General features: G+C 43.0%; 1 protein-coding gene across 1 annotated transcript; it reads left to right on the top strand.

Annotated features, from left to right (window-relative positions):
* The first annotated feature begins 8,654 nt into the window (after positions 1–8,654).
* LOC115104254 (membrane progestin receptor delta-like) lies at positions 8,655–18,400 on the top strand. Its single transcript, XM_029625592.2, is given in 8 exon segments — positions 8,655–8,862; positions 8,865–8,893; positions 11,262–11,389; positions 11,597–11,802; positions 14,847–14,973; positions 15,106–15,202; positions 15,485–15,629; positions 15,904–18,400. Coding segments are annotated over 8 exon segments (1,161 nt in total). The 5' UTR covers positions 8,655–8,699; the 3' UTR covers positions 16,170–18,400.
* The last annotated feature ends 2,198 nt before the right edge of the window (positions 18,401–20,598 follow it).

Here is a 20,598-nt window from a genome sequence, read left to right as displayed (position 1 = left end):
TGTATTTTCTTATTTTCACTCTCTTGCAGAAACCATTTACAGTGGTAACTTTTTCAGAGCTTTACACAATTCATGACAAGGCACAGGACTCTCTGAATTGGGAAAGCAAACTATTTGAACTGAACATACTCATGACTGCACACTAATGACAATAATAGCCATTGTTTCCGTAAGTTGAACTAATCCAGAGACGACGACTGACCAACATTAAAATGAAATGGTGTGTATCAAATAGTCCGGGTAGCCATTTGATTAGCTAGTTTGGGGGTAGAAGCTATTGAGAAGCCTTTTGGACCTAGCCTTACCGCTCTGGTACCGCTTGCTGTTTGGAACAATTTATAGGTTTGTTTCAAAACACCCTTACCTATTGCAATATGGTAGTTCTGTTCCACTTTGCTCTCAAACTTCTGAACCCGTTCAGTGCAGCCTGGCTCATCCATCAGTCTCAGTCCTGTGAGTAGGACTCTGTGTGCCATCTATCCTGCTCTCTTCTGTTGTGAGGTCTCGTGCCCCTCACTACCCTGGCTGCCTGGGCCTAATGACCACCATTCTGCATGGAATGGCAGAGCAAGACCAATCCCCTGGCAGCGGGGTCAGCGCCACCCCAACAGAAGATGGTTGGCACAGCACAGGGCTGGCCCACTTTCTGGTGATGGGGAAATGAACAGTCCAGGGCCTGGTTTCCCTAAAGCATCTTAAGGCGAAGTAATGATAGCAAAAATGTGTAGAATTTTAGGAATTGGCTTTAAAACTGCAAAATGTTCTCCGTCTCATGGCAGCACATTTTTTTCTCTCTGCCCTGTGGCAAAAAGTGTAGAATTGCAGGGAATTCACTTTAAAAAAGTAATAATTATGACTATGTAGAATAGCATTAGGAAACAGCATTTTGTTTTTCTCTGCACCATGGCAAAATGTGTTGAAATGCACATTTTGGCAGTGCCCCCTTGACCCCAAATGCGGTAGTCTGGCCCTGGGGGTGCTGAGGGAGGATAAAAAGTCCTAACAAAGCATTTCGTCAACGTGCCTCTCAGTCCATGAAAAATAGGCCCCGCTTTTCATGTAGATTTGGTTCAGTTGGAATATTATGAAGTGACCTGCCAGCCTTGACTTACTGAGTGAGAATTTCTGAAGAATTTAAACTTTGCCCAAATGATCATGGTATTGAAAAGGATACAGATAAAAATCATCACCGGTTGATATCACCCAATAGTCTTTGGAGCCGTTTCAAATATTATGTAATGTGAAAAACTTTGAAATGTGGCATTTTGATTAAGGAAATGTTATATAACTGTCTGCATGTAAAATAGAATTATGCGACGATATGGGATGCCTTAAGGCTTACTCTCTGCCTTGTCTCCTGATTCTCCATAACAATGTTTCTTTCTTGTCCCCATCCAATCAAAACCTCGCTGTGTGCGGAGGGTGGGATTTCGACATTGGGGCTACGGGTTTGCGGTGTTTTTATTCGCCTGTGAAGGAATGCAGGACATAGACCGTTTATACAGATTTACACCAGCCTCCAATGGTCAGGATAACCGGATTTACGATGGGACTATAGTTTATTACAAGCAACAATTGTTCATTTTGCTCAGTGACTACATTGCTCCAGTGAAGATTTGCGCTAATGAGCTCACCGCCAATATAAAGCTGAAAGGTTTGACTTTGTTTCTCTCTCTTTCCTTTGCGGTAGTGTGCTTGTTACAATGTAACAACCTATCTCGTGTGTAGGCTACTGGATGTATTTATTTTGTACCTGTGCGTTTGTGTGTGCGCCTCGAGTTTGTAGGAAACTGGAAATCCTGAAAATGTTCTCTCGGAAAATGTCTCCACAGAACCTGTCATGAGTGTGTAGGTGTTTTATTGTCAGAAGTGTGACATTGCGCCCGAACAAAAGGCAATTTGCCTATAACGATTTTCTTACAATGTGATAAGCTATCCGATATGAAAATTAAGACCAAATAGTTCATGAAAACAGATTGGAGATCCAGTACTCCTCTTTCTTGGAAAGACAACATACGGTAAAAACGCGCACGGGGGAACATTCTTGGTCTTGTAATTTCTGGATGGCAGGACAGATAATGTTTTCTGTCCACGTGAGCGCGCGGAGGAACGTTTCTTCAGTCTTCTTCTGGGCAGGTGCTGTGTAGAAACCTACTAGGATAGACCAGACACCGCCTATAGTTCAGCGAGGCAGTCCTTCCCTGATTTCACATTATATATATATAATTTTTTAATTACGCAAGTCAGTTGAGTACAAATTCTTATTTACGACGGCCTTCCTGGGAACAGTGGGTTAACTGCCTCATGTTGGGTCAGTGATTACAGGAAAGAAGCGACACGAGAGGAAGGATGCATTTAAGAAAACACAGATCTTACTCTTACTGAACATAACAGATGATATTCCAATCCATTTATCATTAGCCTATAATAGTGTCATGTGGCATAGTGTGCATTTAAAGTCCTCAACAGACCGCGTTAATGAGTACTCCATCTGGGTCAATGGGAGGGTCTGATAGTAGGTTCAGCTATACATGGAGTTATTTGATGGATTCATACCTTCTGCAGTACAGTATGGACATGAACCGGTGAACCCTGTGGTTCAGGGTACACTTGACCGTCACTCATATTGTGTGTGTGTTGAGGTGATGTCTTCCATGTTCCATTTCCAGTACACACTGTACAGAATCATGCAGCTAGATGACAATGCAATGTTCTATGGGGCGAACGATGTGCCCTGTTCTTGTTTGCATAAAACGGACATGTTCCCATGTCAACATGCTCCCCACGTAGACTTCTTATCTTCAGCTCCTGAGTTATAAAGTCTTCTATTGAGGAAGGTCACGTGACGAGATCACGAGCCAGGGAAAGAATTTCAGAATTCAGGAGTTGGGCGAAAGAGTGGAACAGAAAGAGGGAAACGGGGGAGAGAAGCTGCGTATTCAGAAGAGGGGGTGTAAAGGGGAGGTGGAGAGGAGAGAGGGAAACGGGGGAGAGAAGCTGCGTATTCAGAAGAGGTGGGGTAAAGGGGAGGTGGAGAGGAGAGAGGGAAACGGGGGAGAGAAGCTGCGTATTCAGAAGAGGTGGGGTAAAGGGGAGGTGGAGAGGAGAGAGGGAAACGGGGGAGAGAAGCTGCGTATTCAGAAGAGGTGGGGTAAAGGGGAGGTGGAGAGGAGAGAGGGAAACGGGGGAGAGAAGCTGCGTATTCAGAAGAGGTGGGGTAAAGGGGAGGTGGAGAGGAGAGAGGGAGGACGGAGGGGAAGACATTTGGATATTTGTACATTTTGAAACACGATGGTAGGGGAACTGAGGATGGCCACTGGCAGTCACTCTATTTAGAGTGCTTGTTTTCCCCTTGTTTGCTGTATGTGGCAACCATAACCATGCTCTTGCACACAAACAAACAAAGTCGGACACTCACTGACACTTAAACAAACACCTCTGACTGAGGGCTTAACCTACTTCTCACATTCTTGTTACTATTTTGCACAATTGTATAGTATTTTAGATAGAAAGTCACGAATGATCAAGTCCTTGCCAATACATGATTCAGGAGAGAAATATGTTGCTACTGTGCAGAACAGCCTTGTGAGTGGGTGGTGTAGTTGATATTGGGTGGAAGTGAGCACATGAGAAGTGGTTGGCATCACAGAGGCCCATAAGCAACACCTCCAAAACCTCCCGTTATTCGACTACAACAAAAATAGACCAACAGAATTCCCATTCTAGTAGTTGATGGAGACAGTGGAGGATGATGAGGGGGAAACGGGTCATAATAACGTCTGTGATGGCACAAATGGAATGGCATCAAATGCATAGAAACCATGTGTTTGATACCATTCCGCTGATTCCGCTCCAGACATTACCACGAGCCCGTCCTCCCCAACCTCCTGTGGATGGAGAACGAAATTTGAATCGGAAAGGACTGCACACTGTTAGACACACCCAGCATCCAAACTGACATGCTCAGTTTCACCATTGTTTTAGATTCCAGGCTATACGTCTGTGCTATTCATAAGTTGTTTTACTGGTTGTGAAAGAATGTGCAGTTTAAAAAAAAAAGTAAGCTGAGAACTATCATCTATGCACTCATTGCAGGGCGCTCATTGTCATGAGATCTAATCAGATAGACCGGTCTTCATCAGGACCAAATTTACAAAATGAACTTGCTTCTTGGGGTTATTCAAGCAGAATAAGAATGTGTGCATACAGGTAGTGCCATCCCAAGGAGCACACAACCCCCCCCCCCAAAAAAAAAAATGGAGGCCACGGTGTAATCTCTGAGTGTCCAAAACATTAGGAGCACATTACTAATATTGAGTTGCACCCCTTTTGCCCTCGAACAGGCTCAATTCGTGGGGGCTTGGACTTTACAAGGTGTCGAAAGCGTTCCACAGGGATGCTGGCTCATGTCGACTCCAATGCTTCCCACAGTGTCAAGTTGTCTGGATGGATGTCCTTTCGGTGGTGGACCATTCAGCAGTATTGCTCCTGGCAATTACTACCATACCCTCTGAATGGCACACATACACAATCCATGTCTCAATTGTCTTAAGGCTTAAAAATCCTCCTTTAACCTGTCTCCTCCCCTTCATCTACACTGATTGAAGTGGATTTAACCAGTGACATCATTAAGGGAGCATAGCTTTCACCTTGATTCACCTGGTCAGTCTATGTTATGGAAAGAGCAGGTGTTCCTAATGATTGGTACACTCGGTGTATATCATATCAATATGTGCAACCCACTATCGAAGCTTATTGTGAAATAGACACGAATTACTTGGATTGCAACGTCATACAGAATTCATTATAATATAATTCAAATTGAAGAGGCAGTAATTGGGAGCACGCTAGACTTTGAAGTGACTTGAGTAAATCTGTGAGGAACAGGAAATTAGTGATGTGCAGGTCACAAATTATTATTTTTTTAACAACCTTTTTTACTGCCTCGGGAGATGTGTTCCTAATGTTTTGTACACTCAGTGTATGTTTTAAATGAAGACTTTGCTTATTGAAACCAGCGGCACGCTTTGCAAACCACAAACTGATACGCACAGCCTTGTATTTATCCAAATCATTGGCACCTCGACTTCACCACTCTTTCATTGATATGATTATCACGCATGCAAATTATTCACCCTCTGTTCTCAGCCCTGAACCCAGTGATCCCACTAGCATGGTTCAATGTCATAGACACAAGCTATTGTCTTGTCTCGCTTTCTCTGTGTGTGTGCGTTTGCATGTGTGTGTGCACATTTCCATGAATAAGAACTTCCAGTTCAGCATGTGTGTGTATTGAGCAGAATTGCTACTCATTTTCATAGAGCCCAGGCCAGTCTGTAACAGTCGGCCCTTGGCCCTGCTCTCTCCAGACAGGGCCTCAGTCACAAAGCACACATTGTCCCAGCAAATGTGATAAGGCCTGCAGCTGGGCCACCATGCAGTGTCCTGTCCCCTCTCACACAATGTCACATCACAGAGCCTGAGGTATGCACCCTAATGTCAGGGCAACCTCCAGGTAATATTTCACCCAGCCAACACTGAGATAAGTGCCCTGACTCTGACAAATCATCAGACCAAAGCAACTTCCATTCTGAGCCTTAGCATAGGACTTATATGAGGCTGTTGTAGTAACTGTACTCTCACAAAGAAAGCCATATGGATGGTGGTCACAGGAGATTTGTGGCACCTTAATTCGGGAGGACGGGTTCGTGATAATGGCTGGAGCGGATTTTAGTTTGATGGTGCTCTTTAACATACACTCTTAGAGGAAAAGGTGCTATCAAGAGCCTAAAAGGGTTCTTTGGCTGTACCCATAGGAGAACCCCTTGAAGAACCCAAGAAGTCAATTTCTTCAACAAAGTGCCATAAACAGAAAAGAAGCTGTGAAAGTCAGTTGATTGTCATGTCATATTATTGCATACAATCCATACGGTTTGCTTGTTCAGCACATACATGTTCCGCTGTTTGTGTGTGTCTCAGTGGCTATCACTTAATATTTCCTGTAGTGATGGGAAGTTCAACGCTTTTTACTGACTCAGATCGTTTCGCCTCGTTCAGTCAAAAGTAGGACTCTTTCGACTCATTTCATTATTTTTTATTTAGACATGCCCAGAGCGCGCAGGGCCCCCTACCGGCCAACGATTAACTAAAAACTTGACCGGCTCATGATTCTACAAGCCTCTCGTTCACCATATGGGGCTTATTGGAGCTGTCATTTGTGACTTACTAAAGTGTGCTTCAAACAATGTACATTTGTGATAGCTAGGCATACAACCAGACTAGATTGTGAACGACTCTTTGCGGAATGACTTGCTTGCCGAGAGATGGAGATAAGCACTGCTGCAGGCCCCCAAATGATTCTTCCTCGATTTTGTTGAACAGAGGCAGGCTGTTTAGGCTTCTACAAAGCTGTATAGCTTTCAATAATCAATTAATCACATTCGTTATTACACCATGAGATCAAATACCAGTTCTTAACATGTATTCTTCTCTATGCTGCATGATCTATTTTCGTGCGCGCACATATGATAGACAGTTGGTGGTTGTAGCACGTCTCTGGGACCGCTGAGCTGGAGAAATGGGGGTATTAATCCTGCCGTAGGGTAGGACTCATCGTGGCCAGCAGAGCAGATCAAATTAACGACTAAAAGGAACGAGTCACTCTGAAAAATGTATCATGACTCAAGTCAGTAAAAAAAAGGTTGCTCAAAAATGATCATTTGTGACCTGCACATCACTAATTTCCTGTTCCTCACAGATTCACTCAAGTCACTTCGAAGTCTAGAGTGCTCCCAATTACTGCCTCTTCAATTTGAATTATATTTGTCACGGCCGTTGAATGAAGAGGACCAAGGTGCAGCGTGGTGGGTGTACATATTCCTTTATTTATATAACGCCAACAATAACCACTCCAAACACAACCATGACGCTATAGTGCCAACAAACAAAGACAACTACCCACCATCACAGGTGGGAAAGGGCTGCCTAAGTATGGTTCCCAATCAGAGACAACGATAGACAGCTCTCCCTGATTGAGAACCATACCCGGCCAAAACAAAGAAATACAAAACATAGAAAAATGAACATAGAATGTCCACCCAAATCACACCCTGACCAAACCAAAATAGAGACATAAAAAGCTCTCTAAGGTCAGGGCGTGACCATATTGAATTCTGTATGATATTGCAACCCAAGTAATTAGTGTCTATTTCACAATAAGCTTTGTTAGTAGGTTGCACATATTGATATGATATACACTGTGTACAAAACATTAGGAACACCCGCTCTTTCCATGACATAGACTGACCTGGTGAATCCAGGTGAAAGCTATGATCCCTTATTGATGTCACTTGTTAAATCCACTTCAATCAGTGTATATAAAGGAGAGGAGACAAGTTAAAGAATGATTTTTAAGCCTTGATACAATTGAAACATGGATTGTGTATGTGTGCCATTCAGAGGGTGAACAGGGTAGAGGTACCAGACACACCGGTTTGAGTGTGTCAAGAACTGCAACGCTGCTGGGGTTTTCACGCTCAACAGTTTCCCGTGTGTATGAACAATGGTCCACGACCCAAAGGACACCCAGCCAACATGACACAACTGTGGGAAGGGTTGGAGTCAACATGAGCCAGGAAAGCTTTCAACACCTTGTAGAGTCCATGCCCTGACAAATTGAGGATGTTCTGAGGGCAACAGGGGGTGTAATATATTCCTAATATTTTGTTCACTCAGTGTATTTCCATGTAGCGTATCTGAAATACCATTGAGTTAGAGACAGGGAGATATGATGAGAGATTTAAATATCAGTAAGTAGGGCAAAATGAAACTTTCTCAACAGAAACTCTCAATAGATGAAGAATAGATGAAAAACTAGCATTTTTGTTTTGTTTTGCCAGCTGAAAAATGGCAAGCAAAGCATGCCTGCAACATTGAACATGGTTTGAGTTGCTGGGTTCACAAACATAAGGCTCTTATTGACTATGTCCCATGCTACCTGAACAGAAGGAGCCCTCTGTTCAGTACTACATAGCAGGAACATGGTATTGTCATGCTAGTTTTGTTAGCTAACAGCCCACCATAAGACACTGCATCTCAGTGCAAGAGGCGTCACTGCAGTACCTGGCTTGAATCCAGGCTGCATCACATCTGGCCGTGATTGGGAATCCCATAGGACGACTTCTGGGTTTTGCTGGGGAATTTGTTCTTAACTGACTTTCCTAGTTAAATAAAGGTTGAATTAAAAACAATAATAATAATGTGACAATGCTAACCACTGTCTGAATCTGAGTCCATGTCTGGGGACGTCTAGAGAAGGTTGACACAATGGAAGAGTCCAGTCAACAAGGACTTTACGACAAAAGAAGAAATACTCATTTTGATGGAACCAAATGAAAATTCTATTGAATATTTTTGTATTGGTTTGTAACTTGAAATCAAGTGGAAACAGAGTGGACTATTCCCCAACCGATTCACATACAGAATATCATGTGTGACATGTAAACACATGTTTTGTTCTGATGGGTATGTAATGGTCCTCACACAATATATCTGAGTGTATGTCAGTGTAATTTCTAGAGAATTATATCTAACAGACATTTTCTTCCCTTTCTCTCTCTGCAGTGTTTCCTTTGTGGTGGGGGGGTGGGGTGGACAACGGTGGTGGGGGCTGGGCCCAGGGCTGGGGCTGGGACCGCTGTATGCAATGGGAACCAGGGCCTGGAGAGGGGGCACAGGCCCCAGCATTTGACTGCCCAGTCTGGTGTGTCCTCTGCCAGGGATGTAGGGCTAGGCTCAGGGAGGCCTGCCAGAGAGGGAGGGGGGCCATCAGACTGCCCACAGACATGGTTAGCATCAAACTCCCCAGCTCTTTGACATCCACCAAGTCCCCAAGGTAAGAGTGGCCAGACTGAAAGAGAAACCTTTCACAACCATTTCACAAACCTTCAGAGGTTTCACTGACTAAATGTTCATGTTTTCCTAAATATAGCATATGGTGTCGAGATCAGGATTGTGTCACATAGTTCCCAGAGGGATGTTTGAACTTATGTTCAACCCAGTCCTTGCTCCATCTTCACCCGGGTCCGTATTCACAAAGTGTCTCAGAGTAGCAGTGCTGATAAAGGATCAGTTTTGCCTATTAAATTATGAAGTGACGCCCGACAACCTGCCCGTTCAACCCCATCCCCTCCTCCCTTCCCCAGACCATCTCTGGAGACCTCCCATTCCTTACTTCCCTCATCATCTCATCCCTGACCACTGGCTGTGTCCCCTCTGACTTCAAAATGGCCTGAGTCGCTCCCCTTCTCAAGAAACCAACACTCAAACCCTCTGATGCCAAGAACTACAGACCTGTATCCCTTCTTTCTATTCTTTCCAAAACACTTGAGCGTGCTGTCTCTGACCAACTCTTTCGCTATCTCTGTCAGAACCATCTTCTTTATCCTAACCTGCCAAGCTTCAAGACGGGTCACTCAACGGGTCACTCAACCAAGACTTCTCTATGCACTGCCAAAGCTGACTTTCTCTCCTCTATTCGCATCCTCCTAGATCTATCCATTGCCTTCGACACTGTGAACCATCCAATCCTCCTCTCCACCCTCTCAGGCCTATGCGTCTCAGGCTCTGCACTCTCTTGAATTGCCTCCTACCTGGCAACCCAGGGCTCGGTTCTAGTCCCTCTCTTGTCTTCTCTCTATACACCAAATCACTTGGCAGATATCTCAGCTTGGATGTCGGCCCACCTCAAGCTCATCCTCGACAAGACAGAGCTCCTCTTCCTCCAGGGGAATGCCTGCCCCCGCTCCAAGACCACTCTATCACGATTGACAACTCCACGGTGTCCCCCTCCCAGAGTGCAAAGAACCTTGACGTGACCCTGGACAACACCCTGTTGTTCTCTGCAAACATCAAAGCAGTGCCTTGCTCCTGCAGGTTCATGCTCTACAGCGTTAGTAGAGTATGACCCTATCTCACACAGAAAGCGGTGCAGGTCCTAATCAATCTCCCGTCTGGACTACTGCAACTCGCTGTTGGTTGGACTCCCAGCTTGTGCCATAAAAAACCTGCAAAACCTGCAACCTACACCCCAACCCGAGGACTCGGTTCTGCCAACTCTGGTCCCTTGGCCCTCCCACCCCTACATGAGGGCAGATGCCGTTCAGCCCAGTCAAAGCTCTTCTTTCTACTGGAACCATTTTACGAAAACATCTGAAACCCTACCTCTTCAAAGAGTATCTTAAATAATCCCACATAATCCCACACACACACACATTTTTTGTAAATAAAACATTTAATAAAGATTGCCTTTCGTGAACTAACACTCAAAATTCAAAAGGCACTCGCACATCTGAGCGATCTTATTTGCAGGTGCATGGCAACAATTGAACAAGATGAAGGAAAAAGGAAACCGCACACTGCTCCTCTTGATAGTATCACCAATCTTTAATAAGCTTACGAATCGGCCTCACGTCCTTCGTCAGAGCTTTTGTGAGTAAAAAATAAAAAGTGCACCCTTATGTAGACTTAGTCCCACCCACATCCGTTCCACACATTGAAGGGGGTTGGAGGCGCAGGAAAAACAAATAAGTGCTACCAAATATAACAATATGCATTTCATAAATATTACAAAAGTGTATAAATAAGACGTATTAAACACGTCTGTAAAACCACAAGGACCACGAGGACATAGCAAGTTTTCATTAGTCATTGGGAACTTCGTACGAAAAACATCAGAGTAATCTTAAATAGGCACATAATCCATGTTCAAATTCACAACATAACATACATAGGCATTTCATCATTAAGTCCTTTAGGAAATAATGTCTGGAGGGTGAAAATCCCAAAACATTCTCTTTTACTCAGAGTATTATTAATATCTCCTCCCCTATCTGATATCTTAACTTTCTCTATGCCACAAAATCTAAAGGTAGACTAACACTCGCACTTTACTTTTTCCCCTCTACTAGCACTGACTTTGCTGATAGCTACTAAAAAAAGTACTTACTATGACTGAGATATGTGGTTCTCCCACCTAGCTATCTTAAGATGAATGCAACTGTAAGCCACACTGGATAAGAGTGTCTGCTAAAATACTAAAATGCCAATGTAAGTGTTGATCAGCATTCCTGCTCTAAGACACTTTTTGAAATACAGGCCCAGATGTACCAGACTAGGAGGACAGGTCTTGATGTCCTCCAGTTGTTTGTTACATCATCTCTATAGTAGCCTGTGTACTGTGTATCACAGTGTTTTGCCTTCAGGTGTTCCGGGAGGATGGCATCATCTCGGGATACCGTCACCCCCAAAGCTCCGCCCTGGACTGCATCCTTAGCAGCTTCCAGATGACCAATGAGACCGTCAACATCTGGACCCACTTCCTGCCCACATGGTATGTACACCAATGCAAACACTCTGAATGAAGACAAGGAGATCAGATCCATAGATGGCGGGAGGTATTCTGTAACAATTAGGGCTGGTTTTGACTGGAAAACATACGTATCAGATTGTCTTCCTGTCTTCATATCAAGTCTTCCGATCACTCCCCCATTTCATTTGAAATGGAACTGATGGTGTTGCGACACGTCTCATATCCCAGGTACTTCCTGTGGCGCTTCAGTGTCCTGTGCTCCACACTGAACTTCCTGTCGGAGAGCTACACCTGGCCGCTGCTGGTGTACATGCTGCTAATCTGCGTGTACCCCTTCACCTCCAGCTGTGCCCACACCTTCAGCACCATGTCCCCCGAGGCACGCCACATCTGCTACTTCTTCGACTACGGCGCCCTCAGCCTCTACAGCCTGGGTAAGGCCCGCTGCATGAAGTCTGACTGTCTGCACTTCACAGTTCGACTATTAGTGCTTCCTTTACCTTTAGTTATTTCTTTCTGGTTACATTTCCTCCAGTACCAAGACTGCCAACTCTCACAGTAGGCTACTGCTTCCCCTATTCCGAACGGGTGCAATCCCACAGGGTACATGCCATCTTTCAAGTTCTAAAAAGTCTCGGTGAACTTGGGCAATCAGTTGCACAATTAGAACTTTATATACTACTTCCCACATTTGTAACCATTGTTTGTGTGGTTACTTCATTGTTTGTATGTTTTATTTGGCGCCGTGTGTGTCATGTTTCTTTGCTGTCTGGGCTTAATTAAAGTTTTTGGCCCACAAAACCTACTCATACATGTCTTGTTCAAGTATCAAATCAAATGTTATTGATCACATACACATATTTAGCAGATGTTATTGCGGGTGTAGGGGAAATGCTCGTGTTCCTAGCTCCAACAGTGCAGTGGTATCTAACAATTCACAACAATACACACAAATCTAAAAGTAAAATAATGTAATTGAGAAATTTAAAAAAGAAATGGACGAGCAATGTTGGAGTGGCATTGACTAAAATACAGTAGAATGGAATACAGTATATACAGTTGAAGTCGGAAGTTTACATACACTTTAGCCAAATACATTTAAACTCAGTTTTTCACAATTCCTGACATTTAATCCTAGTAAAATTCCCTGTATTAGGTCAGTTAGGATCACCACTTTATTTTAAGAATGTGAAATGTCAAAATAATAGTAGAGTGATTTATTTCAGCTTTTATTTATTTCATCACATTCCCAGTGGGTCAGAAGTTTACATACAGTCAATTAGTATTTGCTAGCATTGCCTTTAAATTGTTTAACTTGGATCAAATGTTTCAAATGTTTCGGGTAGCCTTATACAAGCTTCCCAAATAAGTTTGGCCCATTCCTTCTGACAGAACTGGTGTAAATGAGTCAGGTTTGTAGGCCTCCTTGCTCACACACACTTTTTCAGTTCTGCCCAAAAATGTTCTATAAGATTGAGGTCAGGGCTTTGTGATGGCCACTCCAATGTTCTTAAGCCATTTTGCCACAACTTTGGAAGTATGCTTGGGATTATTGTCCATTTGGAAGACCCATTTGTGACCAAGCTTTAACTTCCTGACTGATGTAATGAGATGTTGCTTCAATATATCCATGTAATTTTCCATCATGATTCCATCTATTTTGTGAAGTGCACCAGTCCCTCCTGCAGCAAAGCACCCCCACAACATGATGCTGCCACCCCCGTGCTTCACAGTTGGGATGGTGTTCTTTGGCTTGCAAGCCTCCCCCTTTTCCTCCAAACATAACGGTGGTCATTATGGCCAAACAGTTCTATTTTTGTTTCATCAGACCAGAGGACATTTCTCCAAAAAGTACGATCTTTGTCCCATGTGCAGTTGCAAACCGTAGTCTGGCTTTTTTATGGCGGTTTTGGAGCAGTGGCTTCTTCCTTGCTGAGCGGCGTTTCAGGTTATGTCGATATAGGACTTGTTTGACTGTGGATATCGATACTTTTGCACCCGTTTCCTCCAGCATCTTCACAAGGTCCTTTGCTGTTGTTCTGGAATTGATTTGCACTTTTCGCACCAAAGTACGTTCATCTCTAGGAGACAGAACGCGTCTCCTTCCTGAGCGGTATGACGGCTGCGTGGTCCCATGGTGTTTATACTTGGGTACTATTGTTTGTACAGATGAACGTGATACCTTCAGGCATTTGGAGGTCTTGGGTGAGTTCTTTTGATTTTCCCATGATGTCAAGCAAAGAGACACTGAGTTTGAAGGTAGGTCTTGAAATACATCCACAGGTACACCTCCAATTGACTCAATTTATGTCAATTAGCCTATCAGAAACTTCTAAAGCTAAGACAACATTTTCTCGACTTTTCCAACTGTTTAAAGGCACAGTCAACTTAGTGTATGTAAACTTCTGACGCATTGGGTTTGTGATACAGTGAATTATAAGTGAAATAATCTGTCTGTCAACAATAGTTGGAAAAATGAATTGTGTCATGCACAAAGTAGATGTCCTAACCATCTTGTCAAAACTATAGTTTGTTAACAAGACATTTGTGGAGTGGTTGAAAAAAGTGTTTTAATGTCTCCAAAATAAATGTATGTAAACTTCTGACTTCAACTGTACATACAAACTGAGTAAAGCACTAGGTTGAGCTGTCGAACTCGTTTACAAACAGTGAAATCAGAGTTTGTTTTATTGTATCCTTTCACCTTGGAATAATGTTTGTTTTTCGTTTAGAAACAGAAAGCATGCTGCACCAGATTGCACTGTCAGATTGAGGTCAACAGATTAAAATATCAGTCTATCTTTTCCTCTCGGATCCAGCATCTGGGAAAAGTTTCTATGGATGTGTGCATGCCACTGCTCTACAGCTTCACATGTACATTTTCCATGGATTCATGTCTGTTTCCACATGCTTGCTCAACCAATTCACAGACTTGGGTATTTGCGTTCTGCTTGTGAATACGTGTGCTTTTCTTGGGTGTGTGTTTGCTTGTATGGGTGGGTGTGTGTGTGTGTGATAGACTTGTCCCTCTCTTTCAAACATACACTTTTTCAAAGTGAGACAAAGTTTATTTTCAAATCCATATTAATGGATATGAGGCCCATGCAATATGATCCTTATTCTACCACAATTATCCTTACTGCCAAAACATACCCAGCCCTAAATGTCCAAACGTTTCTGGGATAAGAATTGAAAATGTTTCCTGTAGGTGGTGTTCTGCAGCCAAGTTTATTTAAAAAAGCCTCTTGATTTATTGAAAGTACATCATTGGGATTAAAACTGGTTTTGAAGCATATTTACAGCAAGTGCAAGGCCAACGTTTCATTAGTAGGTTATTAGAGCCTAATTGATATGTTATGAGCGTTGCAATTTATAACTAAGTGTTTGGTAGGGAAATGCATGGTAGATTTAGTTTCAGATATTGTATGTTTTTTCAAATGTTTTTTTAACCTTTCAGTGTTTTTGTGTTTGTGTTCAGGTTGTGCCATAACTTATAGCTCCTATGTGATGCCTGACTGCTGGGTCAACAGCTGGCTGCACCAACACTTTGTGCCCATCGCCATCTGCAACACACTATTCTGCACGAGCCTGTCCTGCTATTCTAGGTAGGCAGCCAATACGGTATCCTACCCATGATGCATCACTCTCCTGGTCGTTGAAACCATTGTAACATTTCTGCATCACTCTGCTGGTCGTTGAAACCATTAACTTAACTCTTTTCTTCTTTTTTTTCATAGATTCCTGGAGATGCAGTTTCCACACCGGAGTAAAATTCTCCGGACAGGGGCATTTGTCTTTCCATTCATCTTTGACAACATCCCTCTATTTTACAGAGTGAGTTTATTTTGAAAAGGTGTAGACAGAGTTCACAGAAAGTCTGCTTGTACGGTAATTGGGTTGCATTCTGTTTGTTATGTCACAGTTTAGATCCGATTAATGCCTCTCTTTAATACTTTGACCAGGACTTTTGGCTCATTAACTTAGAAGCTGATTTTGTGTAGAATAAATAAAGATTTGACCACATGCTGTTAAATCTTTTAATCTCTTGGCCGCTGTTTGTGCCAATGATCTTATGTGTGTTTGTATATGTGTGTGTGTCTGTGTGTGTGTGTGTAGCTGCTGCTGTGCTGCGGGGGCAGCTGCTGTCATAGTGAGGCCCTGCCCAGTCACTGTTACCACCTCCTCTTTGCCTTCCTCACCTGTTTCCTGTTTGCCTCACACCTCCCAGAGAGGCTGGCCCCGGGGCGCTTCGACTACTTTGGTACGTCCACACCAGCGCCCGGTTACCATGGCAACTGGACTTGGAAGGTTATATCAGTTATTGAGCAAGCTTTAGCTACTCTGGCCTGTGGCCAGTTATTGTTGGCGCATAGCGGTATAATTTCTACTGTATCCGTTATGGTACTGTAGGCAAATATTTGAACAGTGACAATTCTTTGAGCAAACCTGGTAAATCCTTGCTCACTGCAGTATGATCAAATTCAAGCATTTCTAATGACTCTCTCTCTCATTGATCTCTCTCTCTCCTCTCTCAGGTCACAGTCACCAGCTTTTCCACATCTGTGCCGTGGTGGGTACCCACTTCCAGATGGAGGCGGTGCTAGCAGATATGACCTCACGCAGGGCGTGGCTCATCGCCCAGGCGGCCGTACCCTCCTTCCTGAGTACCGTGGGGGCACTGGCCCTCGGCATCATCCTCAACCTAGGCATCATTGGCATCTTCAGTGCACCTCTGCTGTGGAACCCTCACCACAGTGCCAACCACCCACTGACGCCACCCACGAAACGCAAGGAACAGTGACACTCCCCACAACCAGTGACCACCCAGTATGTTCAAATTAAAAGGTTTGGCTAAATCATTCTACCAGTCGTAATAACCATAATAAGTTATATTATACCTTTTAAAACCAGGTAGTATTTGTATAAACCCATTGGATTATTATCACAGGATGGGTTTTCTACATGTTATTCTAACGTCATTATAAGGTTTGTTTAGGACTTTATTAATGTGTTCACTGTTTGAAGCCGAATACCCAGCTATTTTTATGAAGCCTTTCAGTTATTCAGTATCATTGTATACTGTTAAAAGTTTTGGAGGTATTTTGAGTTAAAGTATCATATGCCAACTTCTTTTCACTTATACTTGAAAGGATCTGGGTTGTATGAAGCATATGTGATGTCTAACAACACATAAAAGTGCCTTTATTTATATATATATATATTGACCCAAATGTTACCTAGTACTTGTAAATATTATTTCTGGTTCGTGTAAATCTCAAACTGGAAAAATCTTTAACTGTAAATTTGCAGGGAATTTTCATATTAATATATAAGTATTTAGCTACTGTTTTTGAAATGTCCTATATATTTGTAAGCCATTATTAGAACATCTCAAAACCCATATTTAATATAAATTATGACTATCCATTACATGATTCTCATGACTTCTAAAATAATCTGTACTCTCACTAACTGGATTACTTAGTATGATTCCACCATTTTGTTTTAATATTCAATACCATCTCATTTAAATCTCCACTATGACTTGAATAGATGTATAGACCAGTGTAGTGCTCAGATTAACCTGCTCTAAACGTCTACACTAAGAAAGGTGCTATCTAGGACCTAAAAGGGTTCTTCCACTGCCCCCATAGGAGAACCCTTTAAAGAACCCTTTTTGGTTCCAGCTAGAACCCTTTTGAGTTCCTTGTAGAACCCTTTCCACAGAGGGTTCTACATAGAACCCAAAAGAGTTCTACCTGGAGTCAAAAAGGGTTCTACCTGAAACCAAAAAGGTTTCTCCTATGGGGACAGCCGAAGAACCCTTTTTTTTCTAAGTGTGTACCTGAAAGCTACAGCACTGTACCATGTCTATGATTAAAAAACAGGTGACATTTTACAGAGGTACGTTTCCATGGAAACTGCATGGTTCTTCGCAGTTTGTGTTCCTGTGAATGCCCAGTCACTTGAATTGTTCCTTGGAGTACTTCTACAACATACAGTAATGGTCATTGGATGCATTTTTTTGAAACACTATGTGCTGTTTAAATGTCAGAGAATTACTGAAATTCTAGGTAGGACCGAGATAGGACATTCCAAATGACCTTGTTTATAACTGCAATCTGATGGAAGAAATCTTAGATGATGGTGCACAACAGAACTGAATGAGTGATGTCACCTCACCTCCCAGGAATGGGGATGTGGTCAGTGGAGGTCAAAGGGTCTTGGCACTGTCGTATTCATGTGGTATCGTGGTGGTCATTGCAGGTTTATGACAAACCAATACACCGCTCACCCCATGCTGGTATAAACATTGTCAGTGGCTATTGTTTACATGTATCCTCGAAAAAGAGTGTGGTATCTCTTGAGTATTTATTCCTTGTGGTATATATAACAGCACCTACTGTTTCTGTTCAGTTGTAAAGTGTGAAGCATATGTACAGTTAATGTACAGCCAAAATAAAGGAAACACCAACGTAAAGTGTCTTAATAGGGTGTTGGGCCACCACGAGCTTCCAGAACAGCTTCTATGCCTTGGCATAGATTCTACAAGTGTCTGGAACTCTATTGGAGGGATGCGACACCATTCTTCCACGAGAAGTTCCATCATTTGGTGTTATGTTGATGGTGGTGGAAAACGCTGTCTTAGGTGCCGCTCCAGATTCTCCCATAAGTGTTCAATTGGGTTGAGATCTGGTGACGGAGACACACACACACACACACACACACACCCTTTAAAACCCTTATGCTCCTTTGAGACCCCTCTTTCAAAGTCACTGAAATCTCTTCTTGCTATGGTAGCCAAAATAATGGGAAACTGGGCATTTTTATACATGACCCTAAGCATGATGGGATATTAAGTGCTTAATTAACTCAGGAACCACACCTGTGTGGAAGCACATGCTTTCATTTACATTTACATTTAAGTCATTTAGCAGACGCTCTTATCCAGAGCGACTTACAAATTGGTGCGTTCACCTTAAGACATCCAGTGGAACAGCCACTTTACAATAGTGCATCTAAATCTTTTAAGGGGGGTGAGAAGGATTACTTTATCCTATCCTAGGTATTCCTGAAAGAGGTGGGGTTTCAGGTGTCTCCGGAAGGTGGTGATTGACTCCGCTGTCCTGGCGTCGTGAGGGAGTTTGTTCCACCATTGGGGGGCCAGAGCAGCGAACAGTTTTGACTGGGCTGCGCGGGAACTGTACTTCCTCAGTGGTAGGGAGGCGAGCAGGCCAGAGGTGGATGAACGCAGTGCCCTTGTTTGGGTGTAGGGCCTGATCAGAGCCTGGAGGTACTGAGGTGCCGTTCCCCTCACAGCTCCGTAGGCAAGCACCATGGTCTTGTAGCGGATGCGAGCTTCAACTGGAAGCCAGTGGAGAGAGCGGAGGAGCGGGGTGACGTGAGAGAACTTGGGAAGGTTGAACACCAGACGGGCTGCGGCGTTCTGGATGAGTTGTAGGGGTTTAATGGCACAGGCAGGGAGCCCAGCCAACAGCGAGTTGCAGTAATCCAGACGGGAGATGACAAGTGCCTGGATTAGGACCTGCGCTGCTTCCTGTGTGAGGCAGGGTCGTACTCTGCGGATGTTGTAGAGCATGAACCTACAAGAACGGGCCACCGCCTTGATGTTAGTTGAGAACGACAGGGTGTTGTCCAGGATCACGCCAAGGTTCTTAGCGCTCTGCTTTCAACATACTTTGTATCCCTCATTTACTCAAGTGTTTCCTTTTTTCTGGGAATTACCTGCATATTTACATTATTATTTTTGTAAATGTTTTAGATGAGTAAAAATGATTAATTACATCCCCAACATCATATAATAATTTCTTGACATAATAGCACTTACATGTACCACGCTAGACCTAACACACATGTCATTATTTTATCATGTAGCTCTGTGTCCAGTGTGTAGGGGAGACCAGGGTTGATTGTCACAGTGCTTATAACTCCCAAACTAGAGGACGCTGTGTAATCATTTTAAGATTAAAATGTGTGAATTCTTTGAAAGAACTAATCCATCTGGTTAATTTATGTCATCATAACAAAGCATTGAGGTGAGGGGATTTGTTTTCATAGATGAAAGTTAAAAAATATATAAAAAAGATGTCAGTATTTTTTTAAATAAATGTTTGAATTATGGGAGTATACATGTAAAAAAAAATATTATATGGAGAGCTACATTCCACACCCATGTGGTAACTATCATCGTAATTAGCATTGGGTGCTGTTGCTATAAACCTTCCGTCCCAATAAACCTGAACACCTTTGGCCGGCATATCAAAATGTGTTGGGAATAATATACAGTTGAAGTCATTAAAACTTGTTTTTCAACCATTCCACACATTTTCTGTTAACAAACTATAGTTTTGGCAAGTCTAATAGGACATCTACTTTGTGCATGACACAAGTAATTTTTCCAACAATTGTTGACAGACAAATTATTTCACTTATACTTCACTGTATCACAATTCCAGTGGGTCAGAAGTTTACATACACTACGTTGACTGTGCCTTTAAACAGCTTGGAAAATTCCAGAAAATTATGTCATGGCTTTGGAAGCTTTTGATAGGCTAATTGACATCATTTGAGTCAATTGGAGATGTACCTGTGGATGTATTTCAAGGCCTATCTTCAAACTCAGTGCCTCTTTGCTTGACATCATGGGAAAATCAAAAGAAATCAGCCAAGACCTCAGAAAAAAAATTGTAGTCCTCCACAAGTCTGACTCATCCTTGGGAGCAATTTCCAAATGCCTGAAGGTACCACTTTCATATGTACAAACAATAGTATGCAAGTATAAACACCATGAGACCATGCAGCCGCCATACCGCTCAAGAAGGTGCGAAAAGTGCAAATCAATCCCAGAACAACAGCAAAGAACCTTGTGAAGATGCTGGAGGAAACAAGTACAAAAATATCTATATCCACAGTAAAACAAGTCATATATTGACATAACCTGAAAGGCTGCTCAGCAAGGAAGAAGCCACTGCTTCAAAACTGCCATAACAAAGCCAGACTACGGTTTGCAACTGCACATGGGGACAAAGATTGTACTTTTTGGAGAAATGTCCTCTGGTCTGATGAAACAAAAATAGAACTGTTTGGCCATAATGACCATCGTTATGTTTGGAGGAAAAAGGGGGAGGCTTGCAAGCCAAAGAACACCATCCCAACCGTGAAGCATGGGGGTGGCAGCATCATGTTGTGGGGGTGCTTTGCTGCAGGAG

The sequence above is a fragment of the Oncorhynchus nerka genome, linkage group LG3 (genome assembly GCF_034236695.1).
Source record: "Oncorhynchus nerka isolate Pitt River linkage group LG3, Oner_Uvic_2.0, whole genome shotgun sequence".
Taxonomy (NCBI): Eukaryota; Metazoa; Chordata; class Actinopteri; order Salmoniformes; family Salmonidae; genus Oncorhynchus; species Oncorhynchus nerka.
This window is presented reverse-complemented; position numbering and strand designations above follow the sequence as displayed.